We start from the raw sequence: 22,006 nt of genomic DNA on the forward strand, positions 1-22,006 counted from the left end.
CTGCAGTTTTTTCCCCTACAGCTACATCTTCCATTCTCTGGCCGAACTGGAATTCCTTAGCTGGTCCCCTACTGATGGGCATTCAGGCTGTTTCCCGTCTTTGGCCACAGCCTCCACACTGCAGTGAACATCCTTACTCTCATACCTTTTTTCACGTGTTTGAGTTTATCTAAAGGATAAATTCCTAGAAGTGCGATAGGTGACATGAGCATATGTGCATTTTGTTTCTTATAGATACAGTCAATGGCCAAAGTGCAGGCACTAATTTAAACTCCCAACAATAAGGAGAGAACCTGTTTCCCCACACTCTTCAGCACACGATGCCCACAGGTGTTTTAACCTTGCCATATGATTAAGTGGGAAAAACCAGAGCCAGGGCTTTCAAACCACACCTCCAGGTCCATGGTTTGGGGCCCAGGACTAACTCTGTGGATGGCGCTTTCCCTTCCCAACCCCACCCCGAAACAACGAGGTCCTCCGCCTTCTAAGTTAGAGCCAGTGTGGGGCCAACCTCCCTTCCGGCTATCTGCAAGAGGCAAGTCCATACAGGCTTAGAGATGCCACCTCTTTATTGATCGGGGCTGGCGGCAGAGGGAGCCAGTGAGCCAAGGGGTGGGCTCACTCCCGCTCCCCCTGGCTCTCAGCCTGGTGGTGGCTTCGTTGGTGAAGGAGTAGGAGGCGTCTCTGGCCAAATGCCTGGCCGCAGCTGGAGCAGCGATGCCGGGCAGTGGCCTGGCTGCCCGGTGCGGTGGGGGGATCGTGACATAGGCGATGGGCGGCCAGCTTGGAGGGGAATGAAAAAGCTTTGGGGCAGTGTGGGCAAGGATAGGGGCGGGCGTCCGTGGCATGGTGCGTGTGGCGGTGGGCTGCCAGCTTGGAGGGGTAGCAGAAGGACTTGGGGCAGTCGGGGCACGGGTAGGGGCGGGCGGGCGCGTGGGTCCAGAGGTGGGCTGCCAGCTTGGATCGGTGGCCAAAGGCCTTTGGGCAGTGCGGGCACGGGTGGGGGCGGGCGCCGCTGTGCGTGAGGCGATGGGCTGCCAGCTTGGAGGGGTAGGAGAAGGCCTTGGGGCAGTCGGGGCACGGGTGGGGGCGGGCGCCGCCGTGCGCCAACCGGTGCGTGGCCAGCTTGGACGGGTATGAGAAGGCCTTGTCACAGTCGGGGCAGCGGTGCGGGCGCTGGGGCGGGGGCCGCCGGCGGGGTCGGGAAGGCGCCCCCGCGGATGTGTTGGGCCCTGGAACCGACTGGCTGGGCTTCTGCGTCAGGCCCTGGTCGGGAGCTAGGGGACAGGAGGGTTGGTGGGCTCCAGGAAGCAGCCAACGCCCTGAGTCTAGACCGCTCTCCCCTTCGACCTTGATATTCCAGTGTACCTGGGCACCTCAAGAATCAGCGAGATTCCCCAAATGGCATATTCCTGCCCCTCACCCCTCTGCCATGCATCATCCTAAGAGACTCCAAAGGGTTACCTAGCTGGACCCCAGAGCTGAGGCTTCCCCGAAGCTAAGATGTCCGTTTCTAGTATCTTCCCAAGTGATCACCCGGAAATCCTTCATGTCATCTCCCCTGTCCCTCCTGTAATTTCTTGAGCCCTAGAAGTGATCGCTGAGATCCCCAAAGACTACCTGGAGGACTCCCCAGAATGTCGCGTTTCTGGGATCCGAAATGGTTATCACCCTGAGCCCTTAAACTTTCACCCTGAGATTCCCTCTTAGTCCCAATTCCTGAAAAATGACCCCTACCCACAGATGGGGCCGCGCTCACCTTCTCCCTTGGTCACAGGCTCCTTGCCAGTGGGACTAGGATCCGTGACCCCGGCCGCAGACTCCACATCGCGCTCCTGCATCTTGCTGACCCAGGAACCTACAGGGAGGGCCTAGGGCGGGAGAGGAGGTGACGCCGGTGGTTATTAGGCTGTTGGGGATAGGGCTAGAGGGCCTATAGTCAGGGGTCAGTCTGCTTTGGAGCAGGGTCTATTTAAGTCTGGAATTCTATAAAGGGAGGATGGGCGCTGCGGGAAGGCGGGGCCTAAGAGTACAGTGGGCGGGGTTATGCAAACCCGACCAGAAGCAGTACATTTGGAACTTAGTCCCAGGGTTTGGGCCTTCGAGTGGAGTAGGCGGGGCCTCTACAACTTTAACTCGGGGCCTTCAAGAGCGCGGAGTGGGCGGGGCCTATGTCCAGAGACTGGCGGACCGGCCGCGGAACCTAAGACAGGGATTGGTGGAGCTATACAAACAGGACTCAAAGTCGGTTGCTCAGCAACTCTGCCCCAGGGGAGGAGCCTACGCGCTCAGTGGGCGGGATTAGGTAGCTTTACCCGGCGCTTGGCTTAGTCTCAGTCCATTGACGCCGTGTGAACTCCCTCCTTCTTGTCGCCAAGTTTCATCCCCGGTATGGAGCTGGAGCCGGGGAGGGTAGAGGGGAGACCTGGAAGAAGACACAGAATGAGCGTGGCTAGTGTGCTGCGATCCAGAGACCCCTAATGGATTTCCCCCTCGGGGTCCTAAGCGTCCGGGCCTCAACGAACCCCTTGGGAGCATGACATTCGGGTACTAATGCACCCTCCCAAAGCTCAGGCACCCGATGCAGCCCCTCCGGGACCTATGCATCAGGACCCAATAGATCCCTTTCCGGGAGTTCTGATGTCCAGCCCGCAATCCATTTCTCGAAAACCCAGGTGTCCGGGCCCAGATCCCTGCCTCCCCCTCACCTGCGGACGGCCCCTCCCCGGGGGCGGGGCTCTGGGCCCCTCCCGCGGCAGCCGCGGCCGCTGCGGCGCTGCCTTCGGACGCCGCGGAGCTGCACCGCCTGGCCTGCGACGGGAGGGCAAGGGAGGGAGCGCGCGCGAGCCGCTGGGCCCAGCCTCATTTCCATCCCCTCCTCCCACGCCAGGTCGGTGGGGGTGTCAGTACGCATGCGCAGTCCCGGCCCGCGGAGGCTGGTGCGAGGGAGACGGAATGGAAGGAGGGGGTAGGTGCGTAAGGCAAGGCAAGCTGGTGAGCAAGCGCAGAGCTAACGGTCGAAGGACCGGAGGAAAGTGTACCGCGGCTTGTGGGGCCTACGGTGGCTGACGGGAGTCAACCACGTGTAGAAGCTAACATGGGGGAACCTAACTCAGAAACCACTGAGACAGCGCGCAGCGTATGCAGTTTTCCTTTTTCTATGTCCCCTTTCTTTTAGAGAATTCCGTATCCCTAATCAGCTTCAAGAGCCCGCTGCCTATTATACCACTCAAGGCGTTGGCTAAAAAAAAAGTCTAGCCATTTCTTCGAGAGAGGGCGGAGCGGGACTCTGGGCTCTGAACGAGCTGACGCCCAAAGACAGTCACGTTATTTGCACAGCGCTCGGCACTCTTCGCCATTGGGCGATTCAGGATTCTTAGCCCTCCACCCCCACCCCAATGCTACGGCCCGGCGGCGGGGAGGGAGGCGGTCCCCAGGTGCCCAAGACCTGGTGCCTGGCTAGAGCTCCTGGTACCAGGCCGAGAGAGGCATGCGTGTCACCCTTCCCCTGGGAAGTGACGGTGCACCTTCCCGCCCAGCACAGGAATAACCGTGAAGTGCCTGCAAACCACCCCTCGTGGGTGGGTCTTCAGCCTGATAATTCACAAAGTCCGGCAAGCCCTGGGAGCCGTGGGAGTTGTACGGAAAGATTATTTGGGCTCTGGAGCCAGATTGCATGAGTAACTGCTTTGAAATCTTGGCTCTGCCACTTTCCAGCTGTGTGACCTTGGGCAAGTCTTTCTAGGCCTGGGCTTCCTCATTTATAAAATGGAGGGTTGTTAAGATTAAATTCAGTAACCAATGAAAAGTGTTCAGAACAGTGCTTACAGTGCTCAGTAAATGTTATCAATATTACTTTTTGTTTTTATTGTGCATTGAACTAAGCTATGGCAGGGTCACGGTTGTCCCAGGACACAAGTGCACAGACCCCAAGATGGGAAGGATTATGCTGTGTTCAAGGCATCTCTCCTATCTGTCACGTCATGCTCCAAACTCACTGATCTTCCTTCCATTTCTTGTACATGCCATGGTCAAGCCTACCTCATGGCCTTTACACTAGCTGTGCCTTCTGTCCCCACAAGTTCCTTCTTCATCACTTTGCCTGCCTAACTCCCTGCCTCAGATCTTGGCCCAAACATTAACACTACAGAAGGCCTCCCCTGCCCCACCCTCAGCTCATAGAGTCCCTCCTTTCCTCCATCCTTCTGTTGTCTCATCCCCCTTGTGTGTGCTTAACCCTGTATACCTGTCTTCACAGAATGCATGCTCTGTTAAGATGGACAACTTCTCTCTCTTGTTCATCTCCCTGTGCCCAGCATCCACAACAAGGCTGAGCACATAGTAGGTGTCCAAGAAATCTATGTCAAGTGATTACTTGAAAGAATTAGTAATCAAGCCCTCTCTGATGGGAAGACAGAATGATGGGGAAAATGTGAACTTGAGGTCACGGAGTTGGAAGTAGGCCTAAACTGGATGTGAAACCCAGAGAGAGTTTTAAACATGGGAAGTGATATGAACTTGTTGAGGTTTGCATATCGTCTTTTTTTTTTTTTTTTTTTTTTACCATTTTTTAAGGTCATGGAAATTTTCAAACATACATAAAAGGAGAGGGAGGGGATGAAAATAACCCCCATATAGCCATCACCTAGGTTCAACATGGCTAGTCTTCCTTCATCATCCCCCAACACCCTTCCTTGAGCCTCTTAAATTATTTTGAAGTAAATTCCAGACATTTCATCCAGAAACACTTCAGCCTGTGTCTCTAAAAAATAAGGACTCACTTTTTCTTTTTTACACATAACCACAGTATCTTTATCACACCCTTCAAAATTTAGACTTGTTTCTTTATGTTACCACATTTCCCCCATGGTCCCATCTGAATCTTTCTTTTCCTTTCCAAGTACCATGTTTTATTTTATTTCAAACCTATAGAAAAAGTCAAGAGAGTAATAGAATTGTTCTCTGCATCAGTAATAGAACTGGCCAACCTCAACTGTTATCCACTCATGACCAAGGTTGTTTCATTTCCCCCACCCACTCCTCTCAGGTGATTTTGAAGCTATATGCATATGCCATACATTGTATCCCGTAAAAATCTTTTTGTTACACTTAATTCGTTTGAATCAGGATTTAAGCAAGATCCACACTTGAATTTGTTTGCTGTGACTCTTCTGCCTCTTTTTCATTGACATTTTAAAAGGTTCACTTGCTGTTGCATGGAAAATGGAATGTAGGGAGGCAGAGTGGAACACAGAAGCCAGTGAGGTGGCTGTTACATGTTAATTATAATATTAATTACCAGCATTTCTGCAGCACTTATTGTATATCAGAAACTGTCCTGAGTGCTTTGTATATGTTCATTCATTTAATCCTGACAACAGTTTTTCAAGTGGAGGTGCTACTCTTCGTCGCACAGAAGATAAAAATGAGGCGTGTAAAGACTTATCCAAGGTTACACAATCAGGAAGTAGCAGGGCCAGGATTTGAACCTCTGCAAACTAACCCTGGGATTTGTGTAATTTGCATTCATACTTGGCTACCTCTTTGACTAGGGCAGAGGGTGTGATGATGGAAAAGCAGCCTGATTGGAGAGGTTAACTTAACAGGGCTTAATGATGAATTGGGAGGAAGTAGCAAGAGAAGGAAGGAATAAAGGATGGTGATGAAACAATGATAGCCACCTCCCTGAGAGCAGAATACCCAAGAACTTGTTCTGTGCTGGGTGCTTCCCAAACTCTTTGCATGTGTGGTCTCATTGGATATTTTTAAAAATTGAAACATAGTCACTGTACAATGTTATATATTACACGTGTACAATCTAGTGATTCACTATTTTTAAAGGTTATACTCCATTAAAAGTAATAAAATATTGGCTATATTCCCCATGTTGTACAATATATCCTCATAGCTTATTTTATACCTAATAGTTTGTATCTCTTAATCCCCTACCCCTGTATTGCTTCCATCTTCTGTCTCCCCACTGGTAATCACCAGTTTGTTCTCTGTAACTGTGAGTCTGTTTCTTTTTTGTTATATTCACTAGTTTGTTTTATTTTTAATTTTTTTGGTTTTTTGGGGGGGCAATTAGGTTTTTATTTATGTATTCATTTTTTAATGGATATTGAAACCAGGACCTTGTGCATGCTAAGCACACACTCTACCAATGAGCTATTCCCTCCCCACCATTTTATTTTTTACATTCCACATATAAGTGATATCATACGGTATTTGTCTTTCTCTGTCTGACTTATTTCACTTAGCATAATGCCCTCCAAGTCCATCCATGTTGCTGCAAATGGCAATGTTTCATTTTTTTATGCCTGAGTAGTCATCCATTGTATATATGTACCATATCTTTATCCTTTCATCTGTTGATGGATGTTATCTTGGCAATTGTAAACAATGCTGCAATGAACATTGGGGTGCATGTATCTTTTCTTGGATCTTCACAGTGAGAGAGGAGCTATTTTCAACTGCAAGTTACAGATGAGAAAACAGAAGCCCAGAAGTGGTTAAGTTTTGAGCCCGAGGTCACACAGCTGGGAAGGGTGATGCCAGTTTCTAACTCTTAGAACATCACATAGCTGACCCTACAAAACCCCCACCGGGTGTGTACACCTTCAAGGGACAAGTAATGGTCTAGCAATCCTGCAAAAATTATTTAGGAATGGGCCCTAGGTGTGAGGAGGTCTTATTTGGGGACTCTCACAGTAAAGAGTACCTGGGGGTCCCTGTTTTCTTGATTTCTCCCTTCCCTGAGTTCCTGGCAATCTCTGTACCTCTCCTTGTTTTAACACTGATGTCTGTACCCCTTTCCCCCACCAACCAAACTGAGGACTCACCTTGAGTCCCCAGCTTTGCCCAGCTTGGGCCAGACATGCAGGAGACCTCAATGTGAGGAATAAATGAACAAAGGTCTCTCCTTGAGTCTGAGCTGTTCTTTATACCTGTTTCTCCTCGATCTGGGTGTTTCCCAGTGCTGAAAGATTTTCTTCTTCTTCCTGCACATTTCTCCCTGCTCCCCACATCTCTCCCCATCTCCACAGTCTTCTAGAATCTCCAAATGTACCTTTGTGACCATATTTCTTTGACGAACATCCCATGTCAACTCTGTATTTCTCCATGCATCTCTGAAAGTCTCTCCAGATCTCTTTTTGGTATCACGGAGTCTCTGAACATCTTCCTTGTCTCCGAGTGGCTGGCTGAATCTCTCCCTTGATAAAGCCGACCAGGGACAAAGTAGGGTTTTATGGACTTGCTGTAGCTAAGGAGAGCGGACCACAGAAGAAGCACTGGCTGTCTCTCTAAACACAGGGGGAGAGACAGTTACAGTTGTCCCTCTCCCTTGTTATCCATGGGAGATTAGTTCTAGGACCCCCTTGGATACCAAAATCGGCAAATGTGCAAGTCCCTTATATAAAATGGTGTGGTAGAGTCGGCCTTCTGTATCTGTGATGAAGTGACTTAGACCCTCCAGACAAGAGTGGGATGCCATATTCTAACTACTGATATGATTCCAAAGAGCAAACTTTCAGACACTTGATGACTAGACAATTTCTCATCTCTGGGTCCTTGGTGTAAATGAACAAAAGCTGTTTTTAGAGGCTCACATTCCAACAGACGCCAAATGATCCCCAACCTGATTTGGCAAGGTATCATGGACAATTATTTTTTGAAAATGATTTCTTCCTGAGAAGAGACAAACATCCCTGGTAAAATACTTAAGCGATTTTAAAATAAACTTTAACAGAATAATCTGTTGTTCTGGGACCAGACACCCACCCAACAGTCCCCAAAGACACTAAAGACACTGAACCAAACATCTTTTTCTTTCTAACAATGAGGGTTCGACCACCTGCTTTTCCAATAAAATGGCCCCGGGGCGATGAGTATATTAGGGTCTCTTGTTGAGTTTCTCTCTCTCTAGGGAGAGAAGTCTGTGCTTCTCCCGGTGTGCCTCCGTCGCCCTTTGAGTGGCTTTCTGCTCTTTCTTTCTCCAGGTCTCACTGTTTCCTAGGTCTCTGAAGTCTCACCATCACCCCCAGCCCTTCTCCGCCGGCCCCGCTCTTGGCCCCAGGCACCCTCTGCCCCTTTAAGGCGGGCCCCGCCCCTTGCCCCGCCCCTTGCCCCGCCCCTCCGGGGGTCAGCCCTGGTGCACAGGCTTCCGCAGGCTTTCCGCCTCGGCTCAGTCCCTATCCGGCCGCTGGCGCGATGGCGGGGTCCGCACTGAGGGTCGCCGGACGGCAGCTCAGCCAACAGAGTGGGTCTGGAGCCCCCATCCTCCTACGGCAGGTTCGAGGTGGCTGGACCCGGGAGCGAGATTACTGGGCCCTGTGAGGTGGCGGGGGCGGAACTCGTGGGTCCTTTAAATCCGAACAGATACCCGGGCCCCGACGCCTGGATCTTTGAGGAAAAGGGCGAGGGGCTAGACTTTGGCGTCCTTTAAATGGGAGAGATCTGGGATCCCCTGGGCTTGGGGCCAGACTCCTGCGTCCTTTACAGAAGAGGGTGATGGAGACCTAGAATTGGGGGTAAATTAAAGTTGGGACTCGCTGGTTCAAACGGAGTAAGGTGCTGGGGTCCCAGACTCCTGACTCCGGGGATAAAAGGGGGCTGGGGTTTCTGCTTCTGGATCTTAGGAAGAGAACTGAGTTGAAGCCTGGACTCCTGGGTCCTCTATGAGTAGGAGTCTGGTTCTGCACTCTCACCTGTCCTCCACCCCCTTCCCAGATGTTTGAGCCCAAGAGCTGCACCTACACTTACCTCCTGGGTGACAGAGAGTCCCGAGAAGCTGTTCTGATCGACCCAGTCCTGGAGACAGCGCATCGGGATGCCCAGTTGATCAAGGAGCTGGGGCTGCGGCTGCTGTATGCTGGTCAGTTTGGGGGGTCGGACTCCTGGGTCTTAGGGGCGGGGCCGTAGAGTGGACTGGGGAGTTATGGGCCCAGATTCCTGGGTCTGAGGGAGAACGGGGCTTGGGGCTGGGAATCCTGCGTCCTCTCTGTGCGCTCCTAGACCTGGCCCTCCTCTCTCTCCTAGTGAATACCCACTGCCATGCCGACCACGTTACGGGCACGGGGCTGCTCCGGACCCTACTCCCCGGCTGCCAGTCTATGATCTCCCGCCTTAGTGGGGCCCAGGCTGACTTGCACATTGAGGATGGAGACTCCATCCCCTTCGGGCGCTTTGTGAGTTGGATGCTGGGTCCCCGAGAGGGTGGTGGCCTGGACTTCGTGGAGTAAAGGAAAGAGGGGGCTGGAGGGCTGGACTCCTGAGTCCTGGAGTAGGAGGGGCCTCAGACCTGGGTTCCTGATCCTGGGCTCCAGTTTCTCTCTCTGGGTGGAGGGCACCATAAACCCAGGTGGAAAACTGGGGCAAGAGGCCCTGGGCAGGTGTATCTCTAGCCAAGCCCTTTAAGTCAACATTTTTGGAAGTTCCTGTAGCTTTGGGGCAGCTCCTTTGGCCTGGTGTCTCATACAATTTGATTCGGAGCTGGAATTCCAAGGTCAAGGCTGAGAGGCCCAGCCCTGACATCCTAGAGCCACTGTTGGAGGAAGAGGGTCCTTTTGCCCTGGGCTTGGACTAGGGTGAAGACAAACATATTTAAGGAGGCGCTCATTTTCCAGGTCGTGCAAAGGCAGGGTTGGCACCTTCAAGTGGGCGCCTCCTTAAATGTAGTGCCCTAGGCTGGCGCCTCCTTAAATGTTGTGCCCTAGGCGGCTGCTTGCCTCACCCTAACCCCAGCCCTGCTATTACCACACAGGAGAAAGTCTGAAGGTTCCTACCTCCTCTCTCTGCCACAAGCATAATCAGCAGGTTTCTGGCAAGAATTTCAGTCGAGGGAAATATGATGGGTGAGGAGGGTTCAAAGGGGAGTGACCCTCAGAGGGAGGGGAAAGAGCTGGCAGGACTTTTTTTCTGATCAGAGTTGCTAAAGATTTAGAAAGTTTGCCTGACTTTGGGGACAGAATGTTAGGTGACAGGGTGAGGTCTCAGCCTCCAGGTTAGAGGGTTTTGCTAAACAGGAACAGTATATCTGAGTCAGTATTCTGCAGAAATGAGGACTATGCGTGGGATCAGAGGGTTTAGCTCCACTGGTCACAGCCTCTTTATTTCAAGCCTTTTTCTGGAAGCAGGTTAAAAAAATGCATTGTACATTTATGTACACTGTATATGATAAGCAGGTGCTAACGAGCATTTCTTGGGGGTGGGAAGCCTTAGAAGTGTTAGAAATGATTGGAGTTTTGTGTCAAGATGAGCCCTTTGTTCAATTGGATGAGTGATTTCAGTGATTCAGTGTGGAAGGGTTTAGCTGTGAAGGTGTAGCTTTAGCATGTGTTTTTCTAAACAGCTTTATTGATATAATTCACAAACCATCCAGTTCACCCATTTAAATTGTACTATTCAATGACATAGTATATTCACAGAGTTGTGTATCCATTACCACGATTAATTTTAGAATATTTTCATCAAGCCAGAAAGAAACCCCACACCCCTTAGCTGTCACCCCACTGTGCCCCCTTTTCACTCCTACAGACTTAGGCAACCACTAATCCACTTTCTGTCTCTGTAGATTTGCCTCTTCTGGACATTTCATAGAAATGATAAAATACAATGTGTGGTCTCTGTGACTGGCTTCTGTCACTGATCATACGTTTTCAAGGTTCATCCATGTTGTAGCATGTGTCAGTGTTTCACTTCTTTTCATTGCTGAATAATACTCCATTGTACAGATATTTTTCACTTTATTTATTCATTCATCAATTGATGGGCATTTGAATTGTTTCCACTTTTTGGCTGTTATGAATAGTGCTGCTATGAATATTCATGTACAAGTCTTTGGACGTATGTTTTCATTCCTTTTGGGTATATACCTAGGATGGAATTGCTAGATCATGTGGTAATTCTGTTTACCAGTTTGAGGAGCTGCCAAACTGTTATCAGAAACTATTATCCAAAGTGGCTGCATTATTTTATGTCCCCACCAGTTGTGTGAGGGTTCCAATTCCTCCACATCCTTGTCAACGGTCCTTTTTATTTTCTGTCTCTATGATTATTCAGCGTTTTGTTTGGTCTTCAACCGAGTTCCTTATAAACCTTTAAAGTTGGGCACTTTTTTCTCTTCCTCTCCCCCCCCCCATTTAAAAAAATTCAAATTGTAACATGCATATTATATAGTAAAAAGTGCACATATTGTACGTGTGTGGCTTGGTAAATTTTTACACACATCTGTCCTTGTGTATCCACTGCTCAGATACAGATCCAGAATATGACCATCATCCCAGAAGGCTTCCTTGTCCCACTCCCTGGGCATCACAGCCTGCCAAGGGACCATTCTTCTAACTTATTTACTCATAGGCTAGTTCTCTGCATCTTGGACCTTATAAACAGGAATCATATAGTGTGTACTCCTGTGTCTGCTTCTTTTACTCTTCATACTGTTGTATATGATTGTAGTTCTTTCTTTCTCTTGGGATATAGCAGAGGTTGGCAAACTTTTTCTGTAAAGGAGCAGACAGTAAATATTTTTGGTTTTGCAGGCTGTATGGGTCTCTGTTGTAATGACTGAATTCTCCTGTTAGTGTGGAAGCATTCAGAGGCAATGCATAAATGAATAAGCCTGGCTCTACTCCAACAAAACTTTACTGATGGCCACAGTAACTTGAATTTCACTAATGTTCATGTGTTGTGAAATGTCATTCTTATTTTGACTTTTTTTTTTTTCAATCATGAAAAAGTATAAAGCCCATTCTTAGTTCTCAGGCTTGCAAAAGCAGGTGGCAGGCCAAATTCGGTGCACTGGCCATAGTTTGCCAACTACTGTTGTAGAGCATGTCATTGTGACATGAATTGATGACAGTTTATATCCATTCTCCTTTTGATGGTTGATTTCAGTTTTGGGCTATTCTGAATAGCACTGCTGTGAAGATTCTTATACAAATCTCTTAGTGGCCGTTACACTCAATTCCAGGGAGTGGACTTGCTGTGTCTCAGAACTGAGGTATATTTAACTTTAGTAGAAACTGCCAGTTTTTGAACTGGTTGTACATTTTACATTCACGGTGAGCCAAATTTGGATGGTTTCATTGTAGAATGGATTTTTCTGGTTTAATAAGCAACGATTGAGACTTGACAGTTTTAGCTCCCATGGGTGACGGATTCAGAAGAGTCGTCTTGCCTTAAATATATTGATTTTGGGAGGGTGCTTCTCAAGATACTAATCCCTCAGATTCCACTTTAATCTTTTTTTTTTTTTTTTTTTTGGTGGAGGTACCAGGGATTGAACCCAAAACCTCATCCATGTTAAGCATGTGCTCTACCACTGAGCTATTACTCTCCCTTGTCAGGTTCCACTTTAGAGATTCTGATTTAATTGTTTGAGGCAAGAAATCAGTGTATTTTAAAAGCTCACAGATGATCATCATGTGGCCCACCTGTGGTTTTCAGTGGTTCCTCCTATTTGGAATTAAATAGTTGAATTATGGAACCAATCTACCCGCCACCTCCCCGCCCCTTCCAACCCCAACATTTTGTGAAAAGATGGAGGCATACAGAAAAGTTGGGAAAACATTTACAACATACACCTCTATCCATCCATCACTCCATCCTATTTTTTGATGCATCTTTACGTTGTAGTTATCAGTACATGGTCCCCTAAACAGAACAACAAATTCTAATTTTGTTTTCTTTCACATAAGAAAGGAATGTTTAGCTGATGAAGGTTCAGAGAATTTAGCTACAACAGAAAATGACATTTTGAGAATATAAATATATACGCACGACTGGGACACTGCTGTACACCAGAAATTGACACATTGTAACTGACTGTACTTCAACTTTTAAATTTTTTTTAAAAGAAGAAAAAGAAAATGACATTTTGGGTTTTCGAATTTAGAGAGCCTAAAAACAGTAGTTGGTTATCCCAAGATAAAGCGCTTTTGAATAACACGGAGCAGAGGTATGAACTTGGAGACCAAATGGAAAAGGCGGCGAGAGCTGACTTGCCACCAGGGGGCAGTGCGGCCCACGGGAACTGCCAGGCAAGGGAGCGGCCCTGCTCCTTTTTTGCGTCGGGTTTAATTAATGGGAGGTAGCTTTGGGAAGATAGCTCTGTGGCAGGAAGTAGGCAAAAGAGCAGCTGTGGAGCTGTGTCACGCACTTGTTGCATCGTGAAAGGGAAGAATAAATCTTTGGAAAGAATATGGGGTTAGGCAGGCCCCACAAGATCCCTGCAGAATATTCTACAGCTAAGAGGATTACTCAACAAGTTTTGGGAATGGTGAGACTGCTTAGGGCAAGAAGTTAGGTGTCCCCACCCACAAGGTTTTATTTTTAGTATTTTCAAAACTATAGTAAGTCGAAATAATGGTACAGTTAACACCCTCATACCATTCATCTGATGTTCACCAGTTACCGACATTTTTACCACCTTTGCTTTATTTCTCCCTCCTGTGTGTATACTTCCCTGCCCCCCTTAGCATTCAAAAGCTAAACTGCAGACATTTCTAAAGACTTCTAAGAATAACCACTTTCTCCGACATCACTGGTTCACCAACTCAAATGCATTCATCTCAGGATTCTTTAACCCTCTTAAAAAGTATGGAGGGCCCGAAAAAGCTTTTGTTTACCTGGGTTCTATCTATCAATAGTCACTGTATTAGTTACATGTCAGTTATATATCAAGTTTTTAAAAAAGAAATATAACTATTCAGATATGCAAAAAAATTTTTTTTACTAGGTTAGAAGTTAAAACTGAGACTTAAAAAAAAAAACCAAGAATACAGAAGCACATATTTTAACAACTGTCAGAGCGATGACATCATCGCAAGTCATGGAGCTTCTGGAAAACTCCACTGAATTCTTCAAGGCAGAATGAGAATGAAAAAGGGCAAAAGACCTCTTCCCACTATTGTGAAAATAATTTTGATTATGCAGACCTTCAGAGTTCCCTCTACTATACTTTGAGAACCTTTTACAAAATCTTTGTCACATTTAATGATACACAATAATTTTTTTAATTGATAGAGAATAATTTTTAAGTATTTCTGAAATCCAGCCCATGTTCAAATTTATCCAGTTGCCCAGGAATAATTTTTAAGTTTATAGGAACCAGGACTCAATCGAGGTTCAAATATGGCATCTGGCTATTAGGTGTTTTTGTCTGTTTTAATCTAGAGCAGTTTCATACCCTCTCTGTCCCGTGACTTTGACTTTTGAAGCTTCCTGCCTGTTGCCTTGTAGAATGTTCCACTTTCTGGGTGTGTCTGGTTATTTCCTCATGGGGTCATTTAATTCCTTTTCTAACACTTCTCTCTGCTATCAGCTGAAGTAGAGGACAGATATTTTTGTATTGGTTAATAATAATAATACTATAATAATACAATAATAAAATAACTTAATAATAGTTCACAAATATTGAGTGTTCACTTCTCACTAGGCATTGTGCTGAGCTCTGTAAGTGCATTTTCTCGGCATTTATCTCACAGGATTTTCAGAATCAAGTACCATTTCCTGGCAGCAGGAAGTGGTGGGGCACAAATGTTGGGGTGTGCTTCCCGTTTTGGGAGGACACCCACTACATAATTAAAGTTGATTATTCATGCTTCAGAATGTAGTCTGTCTACTACCAAGCCTTTTGTTTTTTTATTAGAAACTGCAAATATACATTTTTGAGAAATCTTCCAAACTTTTAAAGGTCAAAAACAAAGTCAGACTTTTAATAACTACTGAGGGGTCTGAACAAAACACTGCTATGGCTGAACTTGGCCTTTGAGCCTCCATTCTGCCTTTTCTGACAAATAGGTCTCATTAAACCTTCATAACTACATTGTGAGATCAGAAATAGTTTCCCCAGTTTACAGAGAGGGGAAAGTGACTTGCTCAAAAGTTATGCTGAGAAAGTGGCTGAGCCAGGATTTCAGGCCTTGTGGTTCCACGAGATCAGTGTTTTTGGAATTTTAAAATATGATTATTATTTTTTATTATATAGCCTTTATTATGTGCTGGGCATTTTTAAAGTGCTTTACATATGTGAAATAATTGAATGTTCCTCATAACCCTATGAAGTAGGGACAATTATTAGCCCCATTTTACGAATGAGCAGAGAAGGTGAAGTAACTTGTCTAAGGTCACACAGCTAGTAACAGCAGAGCCAAATTTAGAACCCATGTCATCTGGCTCCAGAGGTTGCTCTTAACCACTAGTTCGTGTGTCCTCGCCAAGAGATTAATATTTTCACCTGGATTCAGAACTGAAATCTCAGCTTCATGTAATACCACTTACCCTTACTGTGTCCTGGGCAGGCTGAGATTTCACACTTCATTCCATTCCTCCCAGCTCCATCCTTGATGCCTAGTGCACTCTTTTTTTTTTTTTTTTTTTTTTTTTTTGCTTATAGCATCTGTGAAATTCACCCATATCATTGCATGTAGTTATAATCTGTTTTCATTCTGTGCCTCAGTTTCCTCTTCTGTAGAATGGGGCCAGGAAGGGTACTTCCTCCATAAAGATGTATGTAGACTGAATGAGTTAGTCATGCCGAGTGCTTAGAAGGGAGCCAGGCACAGGAGAAGGGGTCGATCAGTGCCAGGGCTCTTGAAAAGTAGGTGGGACTTCTCTCTGACTGATGGGAGAAGAGGGATGCGTGTACCTGGCAGAGAGAATTGCCTGGGCAAAGAGGTGTGGGAAAACTCTAATGTCTCCTGGAAATTACCCTGGGCTTCAGAGTAGCTGGGTGCGTTGGGAAAAGGAGAATGCTATGAGACACTGGGCTGGGAAAGTGGGCAGGCACCAGAGCAGGGGCTGAGGAACCAGAATTCTGCCCTGGGGGCCGTGGGAGCCAGGGAAAGGTTTGGAGCAGAGAGGGGCCAGATTGGATCTGGGTGATAGAAAACCTCCTCAGGGTCAGGAAGGAGATGGGTTGGAGGCTGGGAGGCCAGAGAGGAGGCTGCTGGTTGGCCCAAGGAGAAGAGGCCTGAGATGAGCAGGATTGTGGGGACAGATATTTGAGAAAAGGGAAAGATAAACAGGGAGGCTGGTCAACAGCAAAGCCACTTGCGATATAGATTCAGTCATTAGGGGCTTAGGGAATCTTGGCTCATGAGGCAAGCAGGATTTCATTCAATTGATATTAAAATTGTGTTCCATTTATACACATAACACAATTGCATACACCATATATAGTTGATCCTTAAACAACCCAGGGAATTATGGGCACTGACCTTCCCTACATTAAAAAATCAGGGCTTTTCTTACAGACAGTCCACTATCTGCGGTTCTTCTGCATCCATGGATTCAACAAACCGGATCATGTAGTACTATTTACTACTGAAAAAATCCGCCTATATGTGGACCCACATAGTTCAAATCCAAGTTGTTCAAGGGTCAACTGTATATACACTTTCTAACTACTGGTTGTTTATAGCTGGCATCCTTCTGATTGGCCAGTACCCATGCTATAACTGTAGTTAAATATTTTGAATATTACTCCTGAATATCCATCCACATTTTTAGTTCAAAAGACTCCTGTGCTTTTTGTTTTAAAAAAAAAAAATCCAGAGAGTATGGAAACATATGAAATAAAAAGGGAAAGATCATCCCTCTACCACGAAAAGATAATGTTAATTTTTGGCTGGGGGATGTGATTTTTCCCACAAGATTTTGCAAGATTAGTGATTTTGCTTTGCACTTGTTTTGCATTGCACATATATCCTATTGTAGATGAGTTAAGAAGGTGTTTGGCAGAAAGGAACTGAAAAACCCATATAGTGGCTTAAATAAATAGGAGTTCAATTTTCTCCTATAGCAGGAATTGCAAGAAGATAGTTACTTTCTTTGATTTGGCATTCCTATCATTTGTGGGATTCTCTTGGGCTTTTCTTTATGGTTGCAAAGTGGCTGCTGCAGCTCTGGCCATCACACCTTGTGTTCAGAGCTGGATGAAGTGGAAAGGGGAGGTGGCAGTTTTTTATCAGGAAGGGAAAAGCTTTCCCAGAAATCCTCAGGAGACCTATTGAGATCTCATTGGCCAGAGAACTGTCAGAGGCTACTCACCCTTATAGGGAGGCTGGGAATGTGCTTGGCTGGGCACTCTGATGTTCCAAATCAAATTGGAGATCTGAGCAGGGAAGGTTAGAATAGGTATTGGGTATAGAAACAGGGTCTGCACATGGTGTCCTTCAATAGTCAGCAGATGACTGACTTGGACAAGGATGCTAATTGGTGGGAGGGGGCTCTGTTAAGAGAGGAGGAATGATGTGTGAGTGGGAACTAATCGGGCTCTGTTAAGAGACGAGGAATGATATGTGAGTGGGAACTAATCTTATAAGTGATTGTTAGATCATTGGGGTAATAATTTTTTCTGACAGTTGCTTCCCTGAACTGAGTATGGGGATTTAGATAGTCAGCTCTCCCTGGGTGGTGTTTCTGTGCTTGTGTGTCAGGGGTTCTTAACAGCAGAGCCTTGGAAGTGGCTTTGCGGGATCAGAAAGTGTATGCATCTGAGATGTCGCTAGAAGTGACTAAGCTGCCCTCTAAAATGGTTTTACTGAGTTGTACCCACAACCTAGGGAATGAAAGGGCTTGCTTCAAACACCCTAAGCAAATCTGATAATTACCAATCTGATAGGTGAAAAATAAGAGTTTTAAAATTGAGATCTCGCCTCCCCTTCCTTCCTTTTAAGGGAAATCAAACACCTTTAAAGTTTTTTTTTTTTTTTTTTGACTATTTGTTCCCTTTTCCATGAATTGCCTATTTTTTTATTTTGCTCATTTCCCTTTTGGGGGTTCTTATTGATGCTTAAGGAATTGTTTATATATTATGGCTATTCACACTTTATAATACTTTTTTATACATGCTGCTAATACTGTCTCTGATTTTTTTTTTTGTCTGGTAACTCTGATTTTGTCTTTTTCTGTAATGAAGTTAAACTATATGGTCACATCTGTCCCTGTTTTACCTTATGGCCTCTGAATTTCCTATTGTGCTTAGAAAAACCTTTCCTACCTCAATAATTTATATGTATAAATATGTCTCCTTCTAGAATTTTTATGGTTTTTTTAATGTTTAGACCTTTAGTTTATTCTGAATTTTGTGTTTTATTTTTAATTATAAAGTGACATATTTATTGTGAAAAAAAGATAATATAGGAAAAGCCTAAAAAATATTTTGAGTTAATGAATATGTTTTTTAAAAAGATGACACTGTGCAAGTTGCTTTGTAACTTTTTTTTGCACTTACTAGATAGTAAACATCTTTCCATGCCATTAAATATTTGTGTATAGCATTGTTAAATTTTACATCAGTGACATAATTTTAAATAACTGCTTAGTATTCCATGTTTTTTGTAGTATGCTTATCTTTTTCTTATTGATTTGCAGGGTCTGTTTGGAAGTAAAGTATCCTGCCCACTGTGTAGTATATATGTGTTACAAATGTATTTTTTCAGCTTGTTGGTTCTATTTACATTTTGTTTATGATGTTGCCATTCAGAAACTTCAGATTCATTTAAATTCAAACCACTGATCTTTCCCTTAATGATTTATGACTTTGGGGATCACATTTGAATGTTCTTCCCTAACCAGAGATCATATATTCATTTGTATTTCTATTGTCATAATTTTATGGTTTTATTTTTTCACTTTAAGTTTTTAATTCATTGGGAGTTTACTCTGGTGTGAGGTTTGAGCCTGAGATCTAACTTAACATTTTTATCAAAAAGAGGTTATCTCGATGTGACCCTGGGATGGGATGTGGACTTCTGAGGCCGGTTTCACCATGAGGATAAATCCACAGGCTTATTGGTGACTCTGTGTACTCTCCCTCTCTGCCAGGCCTTGGAGACCCGGGCCAGCCCTGGCCACACCCCAGGCTGTGTCACCTTCGTCTTGAATGACCACAGCATGGCCTTCACGGGAGACGCCCTGCTTATCCGAGGGTGTGGGCGGACTGACTTCCAGCAAGGTCACAGGCTTCTTTCCCCAGCCCAAGATCTTAGAATGGCTATGTGGGTGCCAGGGTTCTAAGCATCAGTTGCAAGAATGAATAATGAATGTTAGACTTTTGGGGGGTCAGGATTAGATTTAGAGTTTAGCAGCTGGAGAGCTGGGTTCAGGGCTTAGCCGTTGGGAGACAGGTTCCAGAGTATATGTTAGTTATCTATTGCTATAAAACAAATCACCTCAGAACCTCATGGCTTAAAACAAGTGATTAACATTATCTTATACAGGTTCTGAGAGTTAGGACTCTGGGAGTAGCTGAGTTGGATGGTTCTTGCTCAGGGTCTCCCATGAGGTTGCATCCAAGCTGCTGGCCTGGGCTGCAGTCATCTGAAGGCTTGACATGTGCTGGTTGTTGGCAGGAGGCCTCAGTTCCTCACCACGTAGACCTCTCCATAGGGCATGCTCGAATGTCTTCATGACATGGCACCTGGAGTCTCCCAGTGGGAACAATCAGAGACAGACAGACAGACAGAAGCCCTAATTTTTGTTTTTAATGACCTAGTCTCAGAAGATAAACTCTTTTATTTCTGCAGTATCCTAGATGCAAGTCACTTAGTCTAGACTAGTATGTCAAGGTAAGGGGAATTAAATGTCATATTTTGAAGAGAAGAGTTTCAAAGCGTTTGTGGACGTATTTTTAACACACACACCACCCCCCGCACCAGGAGGGGTTTAGCTGGTTGGGGGAAGGGTGTGGAGTTTGTTTCAGGAGTTTAGATTTAGCAGTTTAGCTTCTAGGAGGTTGTTAGATTCAGTAGTTTAACTGCTAGGAGGTGGTGGTACATTTGGCGTTTAGCTGGGGGTGGGGATTAGATTAAGGGTTTTCTCTGTGGGGAGGGTGTTTAGTTTCCGAACCTCAGCTCCCCATTGCGTGTGAGTGTGAATGTAAGGTGGACAGTGGATTGTGGGGAGTAGCTGCCTTGCAGCAGGTGGGCGAGGAGGGGTGAGAGAGGAGAGACAGAGCCACAGTGACCTGGCAGGGGGTAATCAGATCCCCAGGTTGCTTCTTGCTTCCTCTTTCCTTATCTCTCCATCTTAGTCTCTGTCTTTTTCTCTCTGAGGCTTCTACCCTCCCATTTATCCATTCCCAACACAGTCTTGGTGCTTCAGGGTCTCATCCCAACCTTATTTACAGCCATGCTGATTTTCTCACCGTTCCTCAATTCTTTGCATATGCTCTTCCACCTGCCTAGAATGCCCTTCCCTCCCCTTCTCTACCCAGACTAAGGGCTGCTGGCAGAAAATGAGGGCGAGGGTTTAGCTACAGTGATTTTTACTCTCCCACCCTTTTCCTGAAGGAAAGGGGTTAGGGAGCTTCTCTCCTCCTGTTGCTCCTCTGACCTCTGAGTTTTCCCTCCACAGGCTGTGCTAAGACCTTGTACCACTCAGTTCATGAAAAGATCTTCACACTTCCAGGAGACTGTCTGATCTACCCTGCTCATGATTACCATGGTGAGGGCTTCCTGGAGGAGGTGTGGGATTTACATAACTTAGTATTTGAGAGGGAGCTATACCAAACTGCTGTAAGCCTCACAGAGCATGGAGACTACAACTTCCAGAAATCCCTCTGGCAGAAAGATCAAGTGCTTAGGTGTATGGAGTGTGGACATAGAAACTATGACACCTAGAATTCCAGAAGGCTTAGGCTCTCCTGAGACTTCCTCATAGAACTTAGGGAACTGTGGGAAGCTGCATTTCCCATTGTGCCCATTGAGGAGGGAAAGCAATCTGTTAGTCCTTGGCCAGAGAACTACCCCAAGGCCTTCTAGGAAATGTAGTTCCTGGTGATTCAAGGCACTGGACTGGTCTAAATTCCTCCCCCTCCCTTGGCCATTAGGACTCACTGTGTCTACAGTGGAGGAGGAGCGGACTCTGAACCCTCGGCTCACTCTCAGCTGTGAGGAGTTTGTCAAGGTCATGGATGAACTGAAATTGCCCAAACCTCAGCAGATAGGTGAGTATTTGGGGCTCTGGACTCCTGGGTTTGAGGGAGGAGGTGCTGGGGGTCTGGAGCCCTGGGTCTGAAGGGAGGAGGAGCACCAGGGCCAGAACTCTAGTTTCCCCAATAAGAAGGGCTATTAAGATTTCTAGGCCCCCAGTGGGGCATGGGGGAAGTGGGAGGGTCTGCCTGGGCCCCTTGATTTCACCCTTAGCTTCTTCCTTTCAGACTTTGCAGTTCCAGCTAACATGCGCTGTGGGGTCCAGACACCCCCTTCCTGACCTCGACTCTCAGGTTCTTATATCCGTTAAGAATGTACTAGGTGGGGTGAAGGGAGAGGTACCATCACTGGAGCCTCTCTCTTCTTCCCCTCCCTCACCAGCCTCTCTAACTTCTTAAATAAAAATCTTTTTTTTTTCCTCTGAGTCTGACTTCTGTTTTCTGGGGGAACCAACTGGGTTTCTAGTCTGAGGTGCCTGTGGTTAGTTCTGGTCCTTGGAGAGACCAGGGAGCAGGGCAGGGTAGAAACACTGGGAGCCTGGAAGGAGAAGGTTTTCTAACTCACAAGATCAGAAGCAAACAGATATTTGGGGCAGGGTTTCTCAGCTCCTTGAATTAGAACACTGTCTTAAGTTTAAACCACTTCCCCGTGTGGGACCCAGGAGAAGGCATTTCACTTCTCTGAGCCTCAGTTTCCTCATCGGTAAAATGGAAATAATAGTACTAATAACAGGGTGTTGTGATGATCCTGAGTCCATATGTATGAAGTGGCTGGCACACTGCCTGCATGGCAGACCTATCAGTGTTAACTATTAGCATTACTCTCATCTGAAATGATCTCCCAGGCACTTCCTAGCTTGAGTGACAGTACACCTAATGGTTAAGAACATGGACTTTCCAGAGGACAAATATGGTGTTAATATCATGTGTAGACTTTGTGTGCACTTGTCCTGCTCAGCCTAAATTTCCTAATCCTAAAATGGAGATAATAGTCCCTTTCTCTATAGGCTGCTGTGAGGATGAAATAAATTTATGTGTGTGAAGTCTTTATATACATAGCACCTGACA

At 46.1% G+C, this 22,006-nt stretch overlaps 2 protein-coding genes across 3 annotated transcripts; one reads left to right on the forward strand and one right to left on the reverse strand.

The window, feature by feature from the left end:
• Positions 1 to 551: 551 nt before the first annotated feature.
• On the reverse strand, positions 552 to 3,279 carry ZNF575 (zinc finger protein 575). Of its 2 annotated transcripts, none has more exons than XM_032485895.1 (4): positions 2,709 to 3,279; positions 2,316 to 2,425; positions 1,760 to 1,871; positions 552 to 1,277 (listed from the first exon to the last, which is right to left on the reverse strand). In XM_032485895.1, exons 3-4 carry the CDS (start codon positions 1,839 to 1,841, stop codon positions 619 to 621), a joined length of 741 nt encoding a protein of 246 aa, XP_032341786.1. In that variant the 5' UTR covers positions 1,842 to 1,871; positions 2,316 to 2,425; positions 2,709 to 3,279; the 3' UTR covers positions 552 to 618. The 2 variants fall into 2 exon arrangements, with proteins under 2 accessions (XP_032341786.1, XP_032341787.1); XM_032485896.1 differs by lacking the exon at positions 2,709 to 3,279 and adding an exon at positions 2,600 to 2,620.
• Positions 3,280 to 8,135: 4,856 nt separating this feature from the next.
• Positions 8,136 to 21,363, forward strand: ETHE1 (ETHE1 persulfide dioxygenase). The gene is made up of 7 exons (XM_006175041.3): positions 8,136 to 8,292; positions 8,731 to 8,875; positions 9,040 to 9,188; positions 18,832 to 18,961; positions 20,362 to 20,451; positions 20,837 to 20,953; positions 21,167 to 21,363. The coding sequence occupies exons 1-7, from the start codon at positions 8,212 to 8,214 to the stop codon at positions 21,217 to 21,219; spliced, it is 765 nt and encodes a 254-aa protein (XP_006175103.1). The 5' UTR covers positions 8,136 to 8,211; the 3' UTR covers positions 21,220 to 21,363.
• The last annotated feature ends 643 nt before the right edge of the window (positions 21,364 to 22,006 follow it).

This window comes from Camelus ferus, chromosome 9 (genome assembly GCF_009834535.1).
Source record: "Camelus ferus isolate YT-003-E chromosome 9, BCGSAC_Cfer_1.0, whole genome shotgun sequence".
Lineage (NCBI taxonomy): Eukaryota > Metazoa > Chordata > Mammalia > Artiodactyla > Camelidae > Camelus > Camelus ferus.

Excerpts from the sequence above, each read along its gene's own strand:
- ZNF575 (XM_032485895.1), bottom strand. The coding sequence starts at position 1,841 with ATGCAGGAGCGCGATGTGGAGTCTGCGGCCGGGGTCACGGATCCTAGT. Across the intron at positions 1,278-1,759 it reads GCCTGTGACCAAGGGAGAAG|CTCCCGACCAGGGCCTGACG; the intron begins GTGAGCGCGGCC and ends CCTGTCCCCTAG.
- ETHE1 (XM_006175041.3), top strand. The coding sequence starts at position 8,212 with ATGGCGGGGTCCGCACTGAGGGTCGCCGGACGGCAGCTCAGCCAACAG. Across the intron at positions 9,189-18,831 it reads CCATCCCCTTCGGGCGCTTT|GCCTTGGAGACCCGGGCCAG; the intron begins GTGAGTTGGATG and ends CCTCTCTGCCAG. Across the intron at positions 20,452-20,836 it reads CCCTGCTCATGATTACCATG|GACTCACTGTGTCTACAGTG; the intron begins GTGAGGGCTTCC and ends CTTGGCCATTAG.